The 22,702-nt window shown below is 38.8% G+C and overlaps 2 protein-coding genes across 2 annotated transcripts in view; one reads left to right on the forward strand and one right to left on the reverse strand.

Moving 5' to 3' along the window:
* lrrc17 (leucine rich repeat containing 17) overlaps positions 1–15,951 on the forward strand; it is a 52,568-nt gene extending 36,617 nt beyond the window's left edge. The window contains exons 2-4 of the mRNA XM_073066628.1: positions 2,483–3,361; positions 11,178–11,333; positions 11,744–15,951. Coding sequence (XP_072922729.1) covers positions 2,620–3,361; positions 11,178–11,333; positions 11,744–12,096 — 1,251 coding nt within the window. The 5' untranslated portion in view covers positions 2,483–2,619 and the 3' untranslated portion in view covers positions 12,097–15,951. The remainder of the gene's footprint in view (positions 1–2,482; positions 3,362–11,177; positions 11,334–11,743) is intronic.
* The window catches only part of fbxl13 (F-box and leucine-rich repeat protein 13), a 162,011-nt gene that overhangs the window by 104,272 nt on the left and 35,037 nt on the right, over positions 1–22,702 (reverse strand). The window lies entirely within an intron of this gene.

Genomic DNA, 22,702 nt, shown 5'->3' on the forward strand with positions numbered 1-22,702 from the left:
TGGAATGGACAGGTGGAGAGGGAGAATGCCACAGTGTGGAAGGCCACACTCTTAGCCCTTAGGTCAAAGGGATTGCCGGACTCTCGCTGGCAGGAGGTCCTCCCCGAGGCACTCCACTCTATCCGCTCCCTGTTATGCACGTCCACCAATGCCACCCCTCATGAGCGACTCTTTACTTTTCCCAGGAAGTCTGCCACTGGGACCACCCTACCAGCTTGGCTGATGTCCCCAGGGCCAGTGCTGCTCCAGAAACATGCGAGGAGCAATAAATACTCCCCGATGGTCGAGAGGGTTCACCTACTTCATGCGAACCCCTAGTATGCCTATGTGGTCTTACCTGATGGGCGGGAGGATACGGTCTCCGTCTGCAACCTGGTGCCCGCAGGAGCACCAGACCCCTACCCCGAACACTCCACGGTGACTATGAACCCCGTACCCACCGATGTATATACCCACAAGACACCGCGCACACCAAGCCCTACACAGACTCCTCACGACTCTCCCATACCGGGCACCACGCACACGTATGAGGGATTACTGATGCCTAACGGGCTGGCACCTCAAGTCAGGCCGGAGCCAGCACAACCACCGTCACCGGTGCAATCACCACCAATGCTACGTAGATCGCAGCGACAGACTCGACCGCCTGATAGACTTAACCTGTAAATATACTTGTAAGAAAATTTGCCCCGTGGGGACTCTCTTTTAAAACAAAGGGGGGGTGAATGTGGTAAACTATGTATACCTGTCTGGACACGCCCCTCTGCTGACTGCTCCTGTGGCTCCTCCCACAGACCCCTGTATAAAGGCGATTGGAAGCACTGCTCCTCCCTCAGTCTCCGAGATGTCGTGCTCCCTTTTGCTGCTAATAAAAGCCTATCATTCACCTCCCGTCACCTCCCGAGAGTTATTGATGGTGCATCAGTTGACTATTTTCTAAGTGGAGGGAACATACAAAAAAAACTGAAATGCAGAGAGACTTGGGAGTCCTTGTACATGATTCCCTAAAAGTTAATTTGCAGGTTGGGTCTGCGGTGAGAAGGGGAAATGCAATGTTAACATTCATTGCAAGAGGACTAGAATATAAAAGCAAGGATGTAACGTTGAGACTTTATAAAGCAGTGGTGAGGCCTCACTTGTAATGTTGTGAGCAGTTTTGGGCTCCTTATCTCAGAAATGAAGTGCTGAAACTGGAGAGGACTCAAAGAAGGTTCACAAAAATGATTTCGGGATTGAAGAGATTATCATATGAAGAGCATTTGATGGCTCTGTGCTTGTATTCGCTTGAATTCAGAAGTATGAGGGGTGACCTAATTGAAACCTATTGAATGGTGAAAGCAACACACACTAAATGCTGGAAGAATTCAGCAGGCCAGGCAGTATCAATGGAAAAAAGTACAGTTGACATTTCAGTCCAAGACCCTTTGGCAGGACTGGAGAAGAAAAGAATGGTGAAAGGCCTTGATAGAGAGGATGTGGAAAGGATGTTTCCTATGGGGGAGTATCTAAGACCAGAGGACACAGCCTCAAAAAGAGGGGTGTCCTTTTATAACAGAGATAAGGAGGAATTTCTTTAGCCAGAGAGTGGTGAATCTGTGGAATTTGCTGCTACAGGCAGCTGTGGAGGCCAAGTCTTTATGTATATTTAAGGCAGAGATTGATAGATTTTTGATTGGTCATGGCATGGGCGATATGGAGAGGGGTGGGGGGCAGGAGATTGGGACTGAGAGGGAAAATCAATCAACCAAGATGAAATGGTGGAGTAGAGTCCATGGGCCAAATGGCCTATCTTATGTAGCACAATATTTTTGTGTAAAAAGTGAAGGAGTTTAATGTAAAAGAAATCTGATTACAATTTCCTGCACACTCTTGTAGAACACCAGTTTGGTTCTGGATCTTACATACACCTACATCCTACTTCCTATGTGCTTGTGCATGAAGGGATTTAGACATATGAGTGGTACCAAGATTTATACAAGCCATGTTTTAATGTCACATAGAGAAATATGTTGGCATATGCATAGCATGCAAATAGTACAGGGGCAGGACCTCACAAGACAGATGAGGATTATTTTTGTGCAGCTTGAAGGAGACCAGCTTAAATAAATCCATGTACTTAGAATCAGACATGTGAATTCTCCTATAGTTACCACCCCTTAAGAACTTTTCCTGTGCCCATTTCCATCCCTTCACTGACTCTAGGTCACCTTTGTGCCTCCCGCTATCAGTACCAGCTGGATCGCATATTCAAATATAGGATATAGTTCCCTGGTCTAGAGAAGGGAGTGCCAATATAGTTGTTGACTTAGTATCACTCATTTTAAGCTAAAGCACAAAATATAATTTTATTCCTTTTTCTCTTTGTTGAAAATTGAAATACTTTGCATGTTATGTAATCTGTAAATCTGAAATATTTTTAACTTTAGTGGTCTTCTACATATATAACATCACATGTGACCATGTACTTTTTCTCCTTTTACAGACTGCCTTGCAAGGAAAAACGTGTTTAAATCAGTCCAAAGTCAAAAACACTTAAGGCTATCTTGGCTCTCAAATTTCATTGGATTCCTCTGTTCTATCAAGTCATCACTTGGTTACAGGGACCATCTGGATGTCAGGATGCAAGTGGTTAGGATTATTATGTTACTCCTTCTTTGTAGAGCAGCTGAGTTCATGAAAAGAAGAAATGGCAGCCAAAGAAACAGAATGAAGAACTGTGGTGAAAATTGCCTCAGAGACAGATCCAGTCACGTCAAAAGATATGCTCAGTTCCTCAGAACCAAATGTAGTGCAAGTCTGTATGAGAATGAGAAACTTTTAACTTGTCAAGATCAGCAGCTCATTACAGTTCCTCGTAATTTGCCACTGGATGTTGTCCATTTACAATTAGCAGGAAATAAAATTGAAATTTTAAAGAACTTTACATTTTCGACATTAAAAAAGTTGAAGAGCCTTGACTTGCAACGGAATGCCATAACAAGTATTGAAGCAGATGCTTTTGATGGCTTGGATGAACTAGAAACACTATTGCTGCAGCACAATGAATTACAATTTATTGCAGAGGACATCTTTATTCCTATCCCTAAACTAGAATACCTGCGTATCTATGGCAACCCCTGGAATTGCAGCTGTGAACTAGAACAAATGGTTAGGAAGTTACAGATACCTGGCCAACGAAATTTAGGCACCTTGGCCAAATGTAAAAGTCCAAAAGAATTAGCTGGTTATAAACTGAAGACTGTCAATGTGAGCTTGCTCTGTTCTAAAGATCAGCTTCCTGCACCAGTACTTACTCCTCCGGATTCCACAGAATGCAACATTTACATTTTTCCAAAGTCAAGAATAGACTGTCAAAATAAAGGTTAGTATGACTTCCGAATTATACTTCTACTTTGAACTGTCAGCCCTTTAGTTATCACTCAGTAATAGACTTACAAAGCAATGCAAGTCTTTGCTGCCTTCCATCAGTCTAACCATAATGACATATAGAGCTTACACTTTTGGAATTGTCCCAAAACCATGTTTAGAATGGCTATTCTTTTGTTTTAAGAATTCTTCCAAAAGATATCTATCAACTGCTATTTCATAAACTGGATAATCAGGAATGAAAGCCTTGTAATTTAGTTAAGTTTTTCACTTAATCAATTCTGCAATGACTTATAAATAATTATGTTTCCAAAGTACATCTTTACAATTTAATGAAAGTTATGTAAACAAATTCAAGTAATCATCTTGTAAAGATTATGATGACAGATTTAAAAAGGCACATTTTCTGATTGAATTATTTAACACAAGTTCTTTTTGCAATCTTCACATATGACATCATAAACAAGAGAAGATCTGCAGATGCTGGAAATCCAAGCAACACACAAAATACTGGAGGAACTCAGCAGGCCAGGCAGCATCTATGGAAAAGAGTACAGTCGGCACCTTGGCCTGAAGTGTCAACTGCACTCTTTTCTGTAGACGCTGCCTGGCCTGCTGAGTTCCTTCAGCATTTTGTGTGTTTTGCATATAACATTGGTCCAAATGGTTTACGTTAAACAATATGGTTTTTACTGCAATGGAATTGGCACTAACTAGAAAACTAAAACTACTCTGCCCTCTAGAGTAGCTGGATCGCTAGTGAACTGAGTAAACAACTGAATATATCCTTAACTAATCTAATTGAAGAATACTTAATGAGACACACAGAATCTATGGAAGCATGTACATGGTAGCATAATTAAATGACTCAAAATGGGAATAGAAATAAAGAGGGAAGGGAAGTTGGGATCAAGTGAATTCATGGAGACAAAACACAAATGTTATTATTTTTTAATTTTCAAAAATAATTGCAGTTGCAGATCATACTAAAATAGAGGGTTGTCAGTATATACAGAGGGATCTTGATTAGCTAAATGAGCCGAGAAATGCAAGTTATTTAATTTAGATGAGTATGAAATGTAGCATTTTGAGAAGAGAAATGAATGTAGGACTTCTACAATACAGTGTAGAGTCCTAGGGAGCACTGTAGAACAGAGGGACGTAGGAGAACAAGTTCATGGTTCTTGAAAGTGGTGTCACAGTTAGAAATGGTAGTGAAAAAGGCTTTTGGCATACTTGCCTTCATCAGTCAGGGCATTGAGTATAGAAGTTGAGATGTTAAGTAGCAGTTGTAAATGATGTTTGTGAGGTCACATTTGGAATATTGTGGTTCTGTTTAGGTCACCCTGCTATAAGAAATATGTCATTATGCTGGAAAGAGTAAACAAGGATGTTGCTGGGATTTAAATGACTGAGTTATTGAGAAAGGTTGAGCAGATTGATATACAAAGATGCATACATCAGGATGCTCTTTATCAACTACAGCTCAGTATTCAATGTGATCATCCCTCAAAATTGATCAATAAGCTTCAAGACCTTAGCCTCAATACCTCCTTGTACAACTGGATCCTCAATTTCCTCACTTGTAGACCCTTGTCTGTTCGGATTGGTAACAACGTCTTCTCCACAATCTCCATCAGCACAGGTGCACTACAAGGCTGTGTGCTTAGCTCCCTTGTTCTACTTGCCTGACACTTATGACTGAGTGGCTAAGCACAGCTCCAGTGCCATAATTACATTTCCTGATGCCAAATCAAAGGTGGTGATGAATCAGCATATAAAAGGAAAGTTGAAAATCTGACTGAATGGTGCCATAACAATAACCTTGCACTCAATGTCAGCAAGACCAAAGAGTTGATAATTGACTTTGAGAGGAGGAAACTAGAGCTCCAAGGGCCAGTCCTCATTGGGGGATCAGAGGGGGGAAGGGTTAGCAACTTTCAATTCCTAGTGTTATCAGCATTTAAGTGCAATTATGAAAAAAAAGCACTGAAGCACCTCTACTTCCTTAGAAGTTTGCAAAGACTCAGCATGACATCTAATATTTCGACAAACTTCTACACATGTTGTCCATTACCATTATTCAAGGGTTTAATGCGAGGGTTAGGGTTATTTAATTGCATTATTTAATTGTTGTCCATCAGATTTCTATAATTCTTTCAGTGAAGAAATGCTCTTTGATGTCATTCCTTGATAGCTAAACGTAAAAGTTCATGCCACATTGAGCTTCTCAGGCAGAGGAAATACAACCTTCTATCAACCTTTTAATTCATTCCATCATTTCCTCCAATGATCCCTTTCTTTCATTCACTCTATATTTTGATTCAACAGCAAAACTGTCTTTGTGTGAATCTGAAAAATATGTTCTTTCGTGATGAGATCTGCTTTGATAGTAACAAATACAGAATACGCTCAACAAATGAGACAACTGTGAAGAGAAACAGAATTAACATTTCAGATCAATGACAATTTCTAAAACCAGAAATATAGTCCTAATGAGAGATCACTAACACGAAACATCAACATTTCTTATTTTTTCTGCTTAGTAATTCTAGCATTTTCTGTTATAATTTCAAGTTTCCAGTATTTGCAATATTTTGCTTTGCAAAAAAACCCCCCACAATTTAGGAATGTTTAGCAGGAACAATGATAACAATAAAACCAATTAACATTAATTTGTCATATACCAAAGTAATCTTATGTAATTTCTATCTGAACACTATTAGGGAGTTAAATTGAGCATTGCCAATATTTAAATTTATCTGCTAATAGCATATATTATTTATTTTGATACAAGTCCAGTTGTAAATAAATGGCGACTGCAGAAATATCACACAACCATAATGTTGGGTGACGGCCAGTGAGCTTGCTACCACAGAGAAGGCTTTAGGTTAAGCAGAATTATGCAGCCAGAGAGATGGGCATTTTCATCACTATCAGCCCCTTATATTAATATTACATATTAATTGTAAGGCTGAATTTCAATACACGGTACTCAATAAAAGGTGGCTATATGTAGAACACTACCTTTGAGTTTTACTTTTCTTACCCAGAATTGCAAGTCTGAAATGTTTATTTGTGAAATATAACTGTACTATTGACATTGTGTCAAACACATTTAGTTAACTTTGAGTGATGATTAGTTTAAATTCAAGCTCCAAACTTCATTAGAAGCTTGGTTCAAATGTAGAAAAAAGAGATAAATAAATTAGAGTCCTGATGAAGGGACTCAGGCCAAAATGTCATCTGCTTATTCCTTACCATAATGTTTCCTGACCTTGGTGGTGAAGGCAGATACGATAGGGTCTTTTAAGAGACTTTGGGATAGGTACATGGAGCTTAGAAAATTAGAGGGCTATGGGTAAGCCTAGTAATTTCTAAGGTAGGGACATGTTTGGCACAACTTTGTGGGCGAAGGGCCTGTATTGTGCTGTAGGTTTTCTATGTTTCTGAGTTCCTCCAATATGTGCATATGTTACTCTGCATTACCAGCATTTGGAGAATCTTTTGTGTTTATAAATAAAATATCTATTAGCTGGAAGGCCTATGAGTCACCCAGTGCATCCCAACATTGCACCCCAGGTCCATTGACTGCACCAGGTAATGGAAGTCACCATTAACTGGGAACTTAACTGTACCAGCAATTTAAATGATATGATTGTAAAAAAAAGGTCAGAGGCTGAACATTTAGCTGCTGACTGCTCAAAGCTTCTTCATCATCTATGAAGACACAGTGATTTTGCAGCTGCTCAAAATCTTGGGCAACACAAAATGCTATACATTCTCTGTTCCTGCGTTAGTTTCCCCTGAATGCCCCAGTTTCCTCACAAAGTCCAAAGGCTTACCAGTTAGTAGGTTAAGTTGTCATGTGATTAGGCTCGTGTTAAATAGGTGGGTTGCTGGGCTGTGTATCTCATTGGGCCGGTAGGGCCTGTTCCATGCTGAATCTCTAAATTTAAAAAAACTCAGGTCAGGCAGCATCTATGGAGGGAAATGGACAGTCGATGTTTCAGGCTAAGACCTTTTATCAAGACTGGAAAAGAAGGGGGGCAGAAGCAAGGAGAGGAGCACAAGCTAGCAGGAAATAGTTCCATGTTTAAGAAAGGATTTAAGAATAAACTAGGAAATTATAGGCTGGTGAGCATGACATCAATAGTGGGTAAGTTATTGGAAGTTATTCTAAGGGACCGGATATAGTAAGCATTTGTATAGACAGGGACTAATTAGGGATAGTCAACATGGCTTTGTACATGATAGGTCACACCTAAACAACCTTATAGTTTTTCAAGGAAGTGACCGAGAAAGTTGATGAAAGTCAGGTAGTGGATATTGACAACATAGTCTTCAGCAAGGCCTTTGATAAAATTCTGCATGGGAGGCTGGTTAAGAAAGTTCAGTTGCTTGGCATTCAAAATGAGGTAGTAAATTGGATTAGACATTAACTTCACTGGAGAAGCCAAAGAGTGGTAGTACATGATTTCCTCCCTGACTAGAGACCTGTGACTAGTGGGGTGTTGTAGGGACCAGTGTGGGTCCATTGTTGTTTTCATCTATATCAATGATCTGGATGATAATATTGTAAACTGGATCAGTAAAGCTGTGGATAACACCAGGATTTGGAGTGTAGTTGACAGCAAGGAAGACAATTAAAGCTTGCAGCTAGATCTGGACCAGCTGGAAAAATAGGCTGAAAAATGGCAAGTGGAATTTGCTGCAGACAAGTGTGAGGTGTTGCGCTTTCAGAGGATCAACCAGGGTAGATCTTACATGGTGAGTGGTAGGGCACTGAGAAGTGCAGTAGAACAGAGGGATCTGGGAATACAAATCCATAATTCTTAGAAAGTGGCATCACAAATAGATAAAGTCACAAAGAAATCCTTTGACATATTGGCCTTCATAAATCAAAGTAGTGAGTGCATATGTTGGAATGCCACACACAGTATGGTGAAGTTTTATATGATGTTGATGAGACCTAATTTGGAATATTGCGTGCAATTTCAGTCACCTACCTACAGAAAAGATGTCAATAAGATCGAAAGAATGCAAAGAAAATTTACAAGGATGTTGCTAGGATTTGAGGAACTGAGTTACAGAGATAGTTTTGGACCTTATTCCATAGAGAGTAGGAGAATGAAGGGAGATTTGATATAAGTATACAAAATTACAAGAGGTATAGATAGGGTAAGTGCAAGCAGGCTTTTTCCACTGAAGTTGGGTAAAAGATGAAATGTTTAAGGGGAACATGAGGAGGAATTTCTTCACTCAGAATGGTGAAAGTGTGGTAGATGTGGGTTCGATTTCCACATTTAAGAGAAATTTAGATAGGTGCATGGATGGGAGGGGTATGGATGGCTATGGTCTGGGTACAGGTCAATGGGACTAGGCAGATTAATAGTTCACCATGGACTAGCTGGGCCAAAGGGCTTGATTCTGTGCTGCAACGTTCTATGATTCTATGAAATAGGTGACCACTCTAACACTAGTCCACTCCTACAATGGCCACTCCTCTTATACCTTGCTTCTTTTTATTGGCCCTTGCTAAGTTACCAATAACCCAAGCAATCTCCCACTCTACAGACAAGTCCCAACAGGCCCCATTTGCTTTTTAACCCTGGTGTGTAAAGTCCACAATGAACAGTCTTCGAAGGAATACTTTCCCTTTAGACTACATATCTGCCATATGTAGTCTGCCATCTGACAGCTCCCTACAGTGAGATCCCACTTCACACTGACACTCTGCCAGTTCCATGATGTTGGCATCCCAACAATCTTCCAACTCATATCTATCAATTCTAGATACCATCATCACCTCTTTCCTTTCCACCATACAGTCCAGATATGGAGTCAAACAGACAAAATAAAAATGAGCCCTTTTTTCCCCCGATATACATTAATCCCATTTTCCTCAACCTCTTGCCTTTTTAAGTGTTAAAATGGATTACATCCTTCAAAACCAGATGTTAATTAATCTTTGTCTGGCTGTGCAACATTCCCTTAATACTACACTAAAATGTAAATCAGGATTTTAATACAATTTATTGACTTTGTGATAAAGATGGTGCTATTGAGTAGTTTTCATGAGAAAATGCTTGGTAAATTATTTAACTAGGGTAACTTTTTGAGTGTCCCTGCATTATTGTCATATAAAAAGTAGATGGACACCAGCCAACACAATAGCAGCTCTCATCAAGAAATGATGACCCACACTTAATATTTTTTTTATTAGTTTTTCAAAACATTTTACAAAATTAAAAACCCCAAATCCCAATGAGGAGCATTAATACAGAGCAAGGTTAAGCATACAATAACAATATGCTACAAAGGAAGAGAATTTAACAAAAAAGCACCTGAATTAAAGACAAGTGAGCTTAGTGTCCTCCCCAAACCCCACAACACAAGAAAAAAAACAACAATTCCAGACCAACCACCACACAATATAGAGAGTATAAGTCCGGACAGTCAAACTCCCAGACTGTGAATACACTTAGCAACAGAGGACAACAATGCCCACTACCAGAAAAAAAAAGGGAGCTGAAAGCAAGGGACCGAAAAGAAAAAAAAACCCTAGTCAAAAAGAAGGTTATGAAAGTACTCGATAAAAGGCCCCCAGATCTTATGGAACTTTAAATCCGAATTGAGAACTGAATAATGAATTTTTTCGAGGTCCAAGCAGGCCATAATGTCGTTAAGTCATTGCGCATGAGTGGGCGGGGCAACATCTCTCCATCTAAGGAGGATCAAGCGTCTCGCCAGGAGAGAGGCAAAGGATAGCATTCGGCACTTGGTCGGACCCAGACACAAATCTGTCTCGCCCCAAAAACCGAACAGAGCAACCAAGGGGTTAGGTTCTAGGTGCTGATCCAGAATACCCGACAGTGTAGTGAAGACATCTACACTTAATATTTTAAGAGTAACTGCTTCCCCTCTGCCATCAGATTTCTGAATGGTCCATGAACTCATGAACACCAACTCATTATTTGTTTTTATACTGTTTATTTTTGTAGCTTGTTAGCATTTTTATATCTTCCACTGTTCATCTGTCACAAAAGAACAAATTTCACAACACATGTCAGTGATAATAAATCTGATTCTGATTCTGATACCATATCACTAGCCACATCACTGGAATCCAGCATAACGACCTTCTGTCAAAGAGAATGAGAGGAAACAGACAACAAAGATTTTGAATGGGCCAGAGAGAGAACTGGCCCTAAGGATAAATGGGAATAAATAAACAAACAAACATATCAGAATATAAGTAGTATTTGGCAAATACAATGTCCTCATGCAATTCTGAAGTCTTTATTTAAATAAATATTCTGTATGTTGGGAGAAGTAACTCTTGAGATGCCCCACAGCCCAAAATGTACTCTGCTAATTTGGCAGCACCCATACCTGAAGAGAGAATGTACAGGATGCTGGAATTATACAACAGAGAAAGGTTGGACTGGAAAAAGAAATAAGTAGAAGACTTCCTACGAATACAAATGGCACATTTTTAAGCTTGTAAATACCTATCAGAACACCTACTATTACCCCCACTATACATATTTCTCTTGAGTGGCTCCTGGAACTCTTCCATCAATGGGACTACTGACTTTGTTCTCTTCTTTTCTTCTCTGATCATTCTTTTTCTGCTCTTTTTGCATTCCCCTTTCCTCCCTATCACCTGACTTTTAATTCCTTTTCTTCTTCAATGCACTCCTGCTTTCCTATCCCAACCTGCTGCACATTCCTCACTCCATTCCTCTATTTGTGTACATATATTTATGTTTAACATTAATACTTTACCCTTAACATTTTTTTTACAGATTTGGAAAATGTTCCCAAAAACATACCTGATGAAGTACTGGAAATTGATCTTTCAAGAAACAAAATCAAGCGATTGGATGCCAGAAATTTCATGAAATTTAAGGAATTAGAACTATTAAATCTCAGCAACAATGCAATAGGTCACATAAATCCTGGTAAGAACATTCCCAGTATATGCAATTGTAAATATGCTGTTTTAGAAAAAATGAATTTTATAGTCTGCAAACTAAAAAATCTATCTTAGAGTATAAAAATATATTGTAAATATTGAGGTACAATTTTCATTCTTATGAATAGCTTCTGTTTATGTAAATCACAAAGACAAGAAAGTATCCAGCCACCATTGATATGTTTGAAAAATATTACTAAAACATGTAACCTATGTATATAAATAAACTGAAAACACAAGAATCCACTCTTACAAATTTTGTGCCATTTAGTAGCAGTCTTGAAAAAAATGATAGCACATTTCAGTTTGATGAAATGATCAAAATAAACTATATTTAAAATAAAACATATGAAATAATTTCCAAGGAAAACCTATTGTGATATTTTTCAATTTCAGCTGCCTTTGTTGGTCTTCTTCGTCTGAAGGAACTGGATCTATCTGGGAATCTTTTATATAACTTTGAATATGGAGTCTTGGAGCACCTCTATTTTATCGAGAGGATAGTTCTTACCCAAAACCGATGGAGGTGTGATTATGAGATCCACTACTTGGCTTATTGGCTGCAAGTTCACTACACTGTGGAGTTTGAAGGCCTTGAATGTACAGAGCCCAGTGAATACAAGGGCTGGACTGTGCAGCGTTACATTAAAAAATATTATGAGGGTTGCCCCAAAGAAAAGGCAGTAGCAGATTTTGATCCTTATGATTCTGATAAGTTAGAAGAGGAAGAAACCAGAAGGATACCTTGATATGTTGAAGTTTTAAATATTTCATGCTTGTCCTTTAAATATGAGATAGAATAAGTATATAACCAAATTTCATACAGGTATTAGATATGTCAAAATCACATTGTTCTAGTCTGTATAGTTTAGTATAAAGGGTTCATATTACACACATTCCACCTCATTCATGGAATTTCAATAAGCTTTTCCTAATACAGCATTAGTACTGAGAAAGTTGATACTTATATATCTTATTGTATGGCTGTATTTCTCATGAAACTTTGTAAGGTATCATATTCTTTGTTGTAATTTAGAAAGCTGCATGTTTGTAGCATAATAAAGAATACACCTAAATACACCTAGATATTAGACTTACTAGTCAATAAGCACCTTTGAATGCCTTATTATTTTGTGTTGTTAAGATATTGTACCATGCATTGAAAAGTTTTACAAGTTGTTTTTATGTATCTATGTAAAAAAACAAACAGAAAATCCCATTTAATTGCTGTATTGTTATTCATGAATTCAGATTTCTTAGCCAGACTTTTTATACAGGCAGTCCCCAGGTTATGAACGAGATCCATTCCTAAGCCTGTCTTTAAGTCAGATTTGTACGTAAGTCAGAACAGGTACATCCAGTCTTACTTAGCGTCAGTTAGTCAAATGTTTGTCTTAGTATATAGTATATATTTTTCCTTTCTATGCATATAAAACACTTAAGAAACACTTCCAAATACACTAAAACATCTTAAACATAATAATATAGTACATAATAATAATAATACAGTAATAATAAAAGTAACTACGTACAGTTTCATTGATGTCTTGCATACCGGAAGGGGCATTGGTGAGGTAACGTTATGATGGACCTGGTGCTAGAGAGTCAGGGATTGATTCTGCTGCAGGAGAGGTGGGGTTTAATACTGGAGTCAATTTCTTGAAGTAGGCATCAAGGGAGGCTTGTACAGAGCTTCTCTTTTTCTCGTCATAAATGGCTTTATAGCAGCTGAGGTCCTCGGTAACTGCACGGTAAACTTCGGTGAACCTCTCTGTATTAGGATCTCTAACTTTGCCATCTCTACTTCAATGAGATAAAAGGCTTCAGCTAACTTTTTAGTCACAAACTTTTTCAGTTCCGGAGTTCCTAGGTCCTTCAAATGCAATCATCTGCTGCTCTAGTTCCATAAGGTCTTCATTAAAATGGCGGACGGCGTTCTCCTTCCTCGAGCCAACGAACCACTAAAGCCTTGCAATGTTTTCATGAGTGTCACAATGTAGTGCGTGCGTTCGTTATTATGAACCATTGTATTTAACTCAAATTTTCAATATAATAGGCTTTATGGCAGTCCGTTCGTAAGTACAAGTTGTCCATAAGTCGGACGTTCGAAACTCGGGGACTGCCCGTATATTTGTTTTTCTCTTTGCCCCAGCTTTTGCCTGATTATCTTAATTTTTCTCACACTACAATGGTGGCAGTCATGGCAGTGACCGTACTCCTGATATTGGAAAATGTAACCAAATATCTGTAAAGCTGTAGAATGTTTCCATTGCCAACGGACATGAAACTCCCAGTGGGTTCCGGTTAATTGGGACACATCGAGACCAGTACATTTTGGCCCAATTAAACAGTTGCCCCAATGAGCTGAAGTTTCATGGAAATAGTTAAAAAGGTATTTTTTAAAAACTACCATTTAACTGAGTAACAAATTACGTATTTAAACATAATACTGTAAGAAAAAATAGAACACTAGCAATACTACAACAGCACTTTAAAACTGTATATTAATTCCTAAAATTCACTGACAGTGGACTTAACCATTATAAGCTGCTGTGAACAAAATGAACAAAATCAGTGCAAACACCTAGTGTAAGTAAATTATCCATTGCTTTCTCTGAACCTGGTAGTGTTGTGTGTTTGTAGCCAAGGGAACGGTTCAGCATGTTACAATTAAAAAGGGCTGTTTCATCAGCCTTGTAGATATCAACTGCACAAAATCTTTTACAGATTTTGTAAATCAAGTCAGGGAGTTTTGTAGACTTCCATGTTTCTGCACTTACAGCATCAGCACTATCTTTCTTCCTGTGTGCTTTCTTGAATTTAATGTGGTGCCAACATTTCCATTGATACAACCATCTGTTGCTTTAAAATCTTTATGACCAACATTTGGCTAGCTCCTCTGACTTGTCTTTATAATATTGGCGTGTGCGCACACACACAGACACACATACATGCCTCCTGCAGTTACAATGGAAAACCATTGATTGAATCCTCCTCAACATCTGGATTTTTACTTTCATGCTTTCATTTTTGGGATGTTTCCTGTTGTCCTTCACACAATGATCATTCTTCACACAATTTATCTTACAGGTGTATCAAGCGTGCAGCTCTAGATTTTGGCTCTCCACTTATCTCGGCCAGCCGATGATTCCCATCCCTATTCTCACATGTCAGTCATTGGCCTCCTCTTGTGCCAAGATGAGGCCACCCTCAGGGTGGAGGAGCAACACCTTATATTCCAGCTGGGTAGCTTCCAACAAGATGACATGATAACAACACACGCAAAATGCTGGTGGAACACAGCAGGCCAGGCAGCATCTATAAGAAGAAGCACTGTCGACTTTTTGGGCCGAGACCCTTCGTCAGATGGCATGATTATTGATTTCTCCTTCAAAAAAAAAAAATTTCCCCTCCCACCTTCCTCTATTCCCCACTCTGACCTTTTGCCTCTTCTCACCTTTGTATCACTTCCCCTTGGATCCCGTCCTTCTTCGCTTTTTCTTATAGTTTACTCTCCTCTCCTATCAGATTCCTTCTTCTCTTGCCCATGACCTTTCCCAGCCACCCAGCTTCACCTATCACCTTCCACCTCACTTCTTTCCCCTTCCCCCCACCTTTTTATTTTGGCATCTTCCCCCTTCCTTGTCAATCTTGATGAAGGCACTCGGCTCAAAAACATCAAATGTTTATTCATTTCCACAGGTGCTGCCTGTTCTTTCAGTATTTTGTGTGTGTCACTTGGATTTCCTGCACCTGAATAGTGTTAGGCAGATGGATTTTAATTTGGTCCAGTAGGGTAATTTTTTTTGGTTAGTGTCAAATCTTTTTGTGGCATCTTGGTAAGGATCTGAAGTTTTTTAAGTCAAAATAGAAAACAAAATTATCAAAAATCACTGCTTTTTTGAATCAGCGTCCATTAGTCCAAACAGATAACATAACACAAGCACGTGCAACAGATGCTATTTAAAAACTGTTCATTTTAAACACAGTGTTGTGTCTAATGGCCACACAAATGGATGCGACTGACGCTAGTTGGAAACTGTTCGGCAACAGTCTCCTGTTCCAAATAAATTAAAGGAATCCCAGCTATTTTCTCAATTAGTTTTTGTTCTTTAAGAGTTGGCCCAAGTAAGTGGCTCCCCAATTAACAGATGGCCCAATGAACCACTATATTTTAACTCAAATGCTACATTGCATTGAGTATTAGTTTGGAGTAAAATGATGAAAGTAGCAATTACAGAAAAGTGTCAAAAGAACAAAGTAAAATTCAAAAGATGGAATAATAGTTTTGATCTTACATAACTTGTAAAGATCATATTCAAAGAATTTTGAAAGGACATAACTATTAGTAAAAGGGGCTCATCTCCACCTTCAAAACGAGCAAATGTGAATCGGCAGTAAATGTTGACTTTGCCAGCAATAGACTCGTCTTATAAATAGCTGTTAAAAAAAATAATCAATGGAAGCATTCAAGAGTTAAAAGCTAGCCTTGCAATTAAAAATCTTACTGTGAGATTAAAATGTATTGTATCTTGGTGTCCTTAATTGAATGTAAGATCCTGTATTTTGACAAAGTATAACAATTGGTAAAGTCTGATAAAATATTTCAGTGTCTCTGTATCTTTTTCCAGCTTCTCTAACTAAAAGCTTCTGACCCACTTCCTGAACCAAATACCTGCTGTTTCACTGAACAGTCATAGGTGTTGAGCACAAATCACTAGTAACCAGCACGGATTCAACATCTTGTACGCTTCCATTGTAAGTCCTAATAGCATTTTTTTCTCTGCATTAGTCTTGATGTTGAGTTTTTCCTAGTTCACTAGTCCAGAACTTTGGCTTCCTTCCCACAGATGTGATTCCAAGTCATCACCATTTTTCCATTTTTTAATCCTTGCCAGTTTATCTTCTTTACATAACACATTCACTTCAAACTCTCCAGCAACACCAAATCGATGCCAGATACTTATTCAGCACAACTATAAAGCTGTTTTACTATATTCAATACCCTCCACTTATATATATGATTTTCATTATATTGACAATTTTCAAAACTTGGTAAACATTTTGTTTGAGAAAGAGCATTAAAATGTTATACCTTGCTGGAAAATATGGCCATGGGATAATTTTAACCAAGCTAGGATTGCACCTGCTTGACACCACTCCCAATTCAACTTTAAACTGACCAAAATCTGCTCATTTGCTCAAGGACCAAATAAAAGTATTTCAGTTTCCCCACATTTTAACATTTTAACATCCCATTGAATAATGATATGACAAATTTACTTTGGGCATTCATTCTAGGTCATATAATAAAATCATATCCTTTATTCATTTTTAACCATTGAATGTAAATGACCAGTACATTTAGCATTAAAGTAAATGAAAAGATAGCCCTCCTAATCTATATTTTTAAATGCAATTTTTGTCATTATTTTCCTCCCACCAACTTCAATCAGTCTTTCATCTCTATTTAAAATTTTGAAGGTTATTTTCCATTGTTGTTTTATGGCAAAAGCAATGGAGACAGATGACAAAATTGGAAGGAACTCAAGAAATAAGATTTTTCAGTCAGCATGTAGGAACAGAACTTAACCATGCCATTAAAGAAAACTTTTCATAAACATTCAGCAGAATTTATTGCATTAATTACTTCACTGCAACATGACATTCAGCCTCGTGACAGCTATAGGTGATTTATGGTATTGATAAAGTGCCTTTAATCACAAAGTCTGTGTCAATAACCATCCATATATTTGCCCATATAATTGCCAGTAGTCAAAAAGTGATACAACATAACAACAGCTAAAGCTAACACACCAGTAACTTATTCAATTTCTGATGTAGGATCTTCAATGTGAAACATTAACTCTGTTTCTCTACCCACAGATGTTGAGTATTTCTAGCATTTCCTGTACTTTTTTAGATTTCCAGCATTTGCAATTCTTTTTGAACTTCAATAATTTACCAAGACTGCTAAAGATTTTGCAAATTCTTATTAGAAATAGTAGTCAACAGCAATACATATTTTTGTCATTGCAGAATTAATAAATAGATGCCAGAAGTGATTGAAGTGGCATTTGAATCTTTAAGCAAGTTTAAGAATTTTAATTTACATAAATAAACCCAATGATTTCTTATGGGTATATTGAAGATCTTAAGAAAGCTTGTCACAGTACAATTGTATATGTTCCTTTTTGGTGAATATGTATGTATAAGCTAAAAGTTTATAGGTCTTGAAAGCAAGAACGAATGCAACTAACTGTCTTCAGAGCTGTTTTTGCTCCTCAATAATAAATGCAAATATGTATTAAAATTAAAGATATTAGAAATCTGAAATAAAGACAGAAAATTCTAGAAACTCAGCAAATCGGTATATGTGGAAAGAGAAAGAAAGTTAAGATTTCAAGTCAAATATCCTTTATCAGAACTTAAGTCACAAACATGAAACTGATCCCTGAATCATAACGTGGACTCTGTCCATCCAAGGTAGAGTGGACGTGAATTTCATCTTAAAAAATCTCCAAGAGGATTATAGGGTGCATCTACAAGCACATACATGGCATTTTCCAATGTCACTAAAACCTTTATTCTGTCAAATGGGAGGGACAGTAGAGTTCATGTAGAAAAATTAAGCTCTTTTTTACATTCACTTCATCATGGATGCAAGCCATGATCCTAACCAAAAAACACACAACATAGTCTCTTTCTGTTCAGATCAGAGTCAAGAAAGGCTCCTGCAGCACAACAAATGGGCTTGTGCATATAGATTTGGATGAAGAGCTCCAAGCTTTCATCAAATTGAGTATTGAGACAGAGGCTGCAATGGGCCTTATACTCAACATCTGCAAATAGTCTGCGCATGTGCTCTCTCAGTATACAACAACACTCTCCAAAAATGTTGGCCCAGTACAAGACCATTAATAATGCCAGACAATGAGAACCATTTCCCATTTTCTTAAGGAATTTATCAAATATGAGATTCATCAATGTTTTCAGTATACCAGCACAACTTTGAGGAAAAATTGTGTTTGAAGATCAATAACTCAAACCCCTGAGCAACAAGGACTTAAACCCTCCTAGGGTTTAGATTTTTCAGACATATTAGAGGCAGAGGAATGAAGGGTGGGGGAGGGGTGGCATTGCTAGTCAGGGAAAATGTTACAGCAGTGCTCAGGCAGAACAGATTAGCGGGCATGTCTACCAAGGCCATATGGGTGGAGCTGAGAAACAGGAAAGATATGACCACATTAATGGGTTCTATTATAGACCACTCAATAGTCAGCGAGAACTGGAGGAGCAAATCTGCAGAGAGATAGCAGACAACTGCAGGAAACATAAAGTTGTGATAGTAGGGGATTTTAACTTTCCACATGTTGATTGGGACTCCCATAAGGTCTAGACAGTTTAGAATTTGCGAAATATGTCCAGGAAAGTTTTCTAAATCAATATACAGAGGTACCAACTAGAGAGGATGCAATATTAGATCTCCTATTAGGAAATGAGTTAGGACAGGCGACAGAAGTGTGTGTAGGGGAACACTTCGGTACCAGTGATCATAACACCGTTAGTTTCAAATTGATCATGGATAAAGATAGATCTGGTCCTTGGGTTGAGGTTCTAAACTGGAAAAAGGTCAAATTTGAAGAAATGAGAAAAGATCTAAAAAGTGTGGATTGGGACAGGTATTCTTTGGCAAGGATGTGATTGGTAAGTGGAAGGCCTTCAAAGGAGAAATTTTGAGAGTGCAGAGTTTGTATGTTCCTTTTAGGATTAAAGGCAAAGTGAATAAGAATAAGGAACCTTGGTTCTCAAGGGATATTGGAACTCTGATAAAGAAAGAGATGTATAACATGTATAGGCAACAGGGAACAGCAAATAAGGTGCTTGAGGAGTATAAAAGGTGCAAAAAAATACTTAAGAAAGAAATCAGGAGGGCTAAAAGAAGACATGAGGCTGCTTTGGCAGTCATGGTGAAGGATAATCTTAAGAGCTTCTACAGGTATATTAAGAGCAAAAGAATAGTAAGGATAGTAAAATTGGTCCTCTTGAAGATCAGAGTGGTCAGCTATGTATGGAACCAAAAGAAATGGGGAAAATCTTAAATGGGTTTTTTGCATCTGTATTTACTAAGGAAACTGGCATGGAGTCTATGGAAATAAGGTAAACAAGTAGTGAGGTCATGGAACCTATACAGATTGAAGAGGAGGAGATGCTTGCTGTCTTGAGGCAAATCAGGGTAGATAAATCCCCAAGACCTGACAGGGTATTCCCTCGGACCTTGAAGGAGATTAGTGTTGAAATTGCAGGGGCCCTGGCAGATATATTTAAAATGTCAGTATCTATGGATGAGGTGCCAGAGGATTGGAGGATAGCTCATGTTGTTCCGTTGTTTAAAAAAGGCTCTAAAAATAATCCAGGAAAATTATAGGCCGATAAATTTGACGTCAGTAGTAGGTAAATTATTGGAAGGAGTACTAAGAGATAGGATCTACAAGTATTTTGATAGACAGGGACTTATTAGGGAGAATCAACATGGTTTTGTGCATGGTAGGTCATGTTTAACCAATCTATTAGAGTTTTTCAAAAAGGTTAGCAGGAAAGTGGATGAAGGGAAGGCAGGGGGTGTTGTCTTCAGTAAGGCCTTTGACAAGGTCCCACATGGGAGGTTAGTTAGGAAGATTCAGTCGCTAGGTATACATGGAGAAGTAATAAATTGGATTAGACATTGGCTCAATGGGGGACGCCAGAGAGTGGTAGTGAAGGATTGCTACTCTGAGTGGAGGCCTGTGACTAGTGGTGTGCCATAGGGATCAGTGCTGGGTCCATGGTTATTTGTCATCTATATCAGTGATCTGGATGATAATATGGTAAATTGGATCAGCTAATTTGCTGATGATACAAAGATTGGAGGTGTAGTGGACAATGAGGAAGGTTTTCAAAGTTTGCAGAGGGATTTAGATCAGCTGGAAAAATGGGCTGAAAACTGGCAGATGGAGTTTAATGCAGACAAGTGTGAGGTATTGCACTTTGGAAGGACAAACCAAGGTAGAACATACAAGGGAAATGGTAAGACACTGAGGAGTGCTGTAGAACAGAGGGATCTGGGAATACAGATACATAATTCCCTAAAAGTGGTGTCACAGGTAGATAAGTTCATAAAGAGAGCTTTGGGCACATTGGCCTTTATAAATCAAAGTATTGAGTATAAGAGTTGGAAAGTTATGGTGAGGTTGTACAAGACATTGGTGAGGCTGAATTTGGAGTATTGTGTGCAGTTTTGGTCACCAAATTACAGGAAGGATATTAATAAGGTTGAAAGAGTGCAGAGAAGGTTTACAAGGATGTTGCCAGGACTTGAGAAACTGAGTTACAGAGAAAGGTTGAATAGGTTAGGACTTTATTCCCTGGAGCGTAGAAGAATGAGGGGAGATTTGATAGAGGTATATAAAATTATGATGGGTATAGATAGAGTGAATGCAAGCAGGCTTTTTCCACTGAGGCTAGGGGAGAGAAAAACCAGAGGACATGGATTAAGGGTGAAGGGGGAAAGGTTTAAAGGGAACATCGGGGGGGCTTCTTCATACAGAGAAAGGTGGGAGTGTGGAATGAGCTGCCAAATAAAGTGGTAAATGCAGGCTCACTTTTAACATCTAAGAAAAACTTGGACAGGTACATGGATGAGAGGGGTATGGAGGGATATGGTCCAGGTGCAGGTCAGTAGGACTATGCAGAAAAATACTTCGGCACAGCTAAGAAGGGCCGAAGGGCCTGTTTCTGTGCTGTAATGTTCTATGGTTCTATGGCTTTATATGTACTTCTGACATTTTAACTATTTACTACTGCAGCTAGTCACCTCTCAACATTAGAAAGACACCACCCATGTTTTTTTCCACAACTCCTTACAAAAATGTAAAACTCTCATTGCTTTTTGGCAATCTTGATGAATGACAGTTAAAGAGGTATTCAGAATGGTATTTCAGCTAACTCATTCATGCTGATTGTGCTGCCCAGCAAGCTAATACATCTGCTCACATTTGGCCCATAGCCTTCTCAACCCCTCTTTCCATATACGTATCTAGATGACTTTTAAATGGTGCTGATGTGCACACCTCAACCATTATTTTCTGGTGGCTCATTCCAAATAAGCATCTTACTTATGTGAGGGAGCTACCCCCGATGTCCCTTCAAAATCTCTCACTTCTGATCTTAAATATATGTCTTCTTATTTTTAGCATCTCCTCCTTGGGTAAACAACTAAGCGCTTTCACCTGTCTATTTTCTTCATGATGTACATCTATCATCTTATACACATCTGTCTAGTTCCGGGAATAGAGTCGTAGTCTATACAACCTCTCCATGCCACTCAAGCCCCAAGTCCAGTATACAGTAATCTGGACTGATAATCTTTTCTGCACTCTTTCTAGTTTGATAACATCTTTCCAATAACAGGGTGAGCCAAAACTGAGCATAAGCTAACTGTTTCAGTTTTGTCAAATTTTGACAAGCACGTAACGTCAACACTCCCTGCTTTGTCCTTCTTCTGAGAAAGAAGACTACATTTAGATTGATGCTGTAAAAGAGCAGTATTTATTTAGTATTAAGTTACTGCTTCCAAGCCATGGTTAACAGCCCTATTGGCCCAGTGCTTATTGATTTTCATTTAATTCTACACAGTTATTAAAAGTCAGTGAACTGTTCATTAACTTCAGTGTCTCTCCCTCTGCACTTGGGCCATAACTGCACACTTCTGTCAAACAGCTCTTGTTCTAATGCTATGGTATCTCCTGTCTGATGGCGGGGGGCAAAAAAATTGATGGACAGATGGGAAGGATCATTGACAATGCTAAGGCTGCATATCCAGTGCTCCTGATAGATATCTCTAATAGGTGGAAGAGAGACTCCCCTATGATCCCCTCAGCAGTCCTTGCAATCCTTTTTAGGGACGCAGTCAGATGCCTTACAATTCCTGTATCAGACAGTGGTGCAGCTGGTCAGGACACTGTGGTGAACTACATATACCTGTCTGGACACGCCCCCCCCCCCCCCCCCCCGCTGACTGCTCCTGTGGCTCCTCCCACTGACTGTGGCTCCTCCCACAGACCCCGGTATAAAGGCGATTGGGGCCTGAGACCTGCCCTCAGTCTCCAGGATGTAGCATGGTGGTCAATTGCTGCTTGTTCTTTCTTCCAGTCAATAAAAGCCTATATCTCGCCTCACGTCTCAGAGAGTTATTGATGGTGCATCAGACACTCACAATGGTGCAGCTGTAAAATTTGGTTAAAATGGAGGGGGAGAGCCTCGTTCATCTCTATTTCCTCAGGAAGTGGAGACACTGCTGTGCTTCCTTAACCAGAG

Source organism: Hemitrygon akajei, chromosome 14 (assembly GCF_048418815.1).
Source record: "Hemitrygon akajei chromosome 14, sHemAka1.3, whole genome shotgun sequence".
NCBI lineage: Eukaryota > Metazoa > Chordata > Chondrichthyes > Myliobatiformes > Dasyatidae > Hemitrygon > Hemitrygon akajei.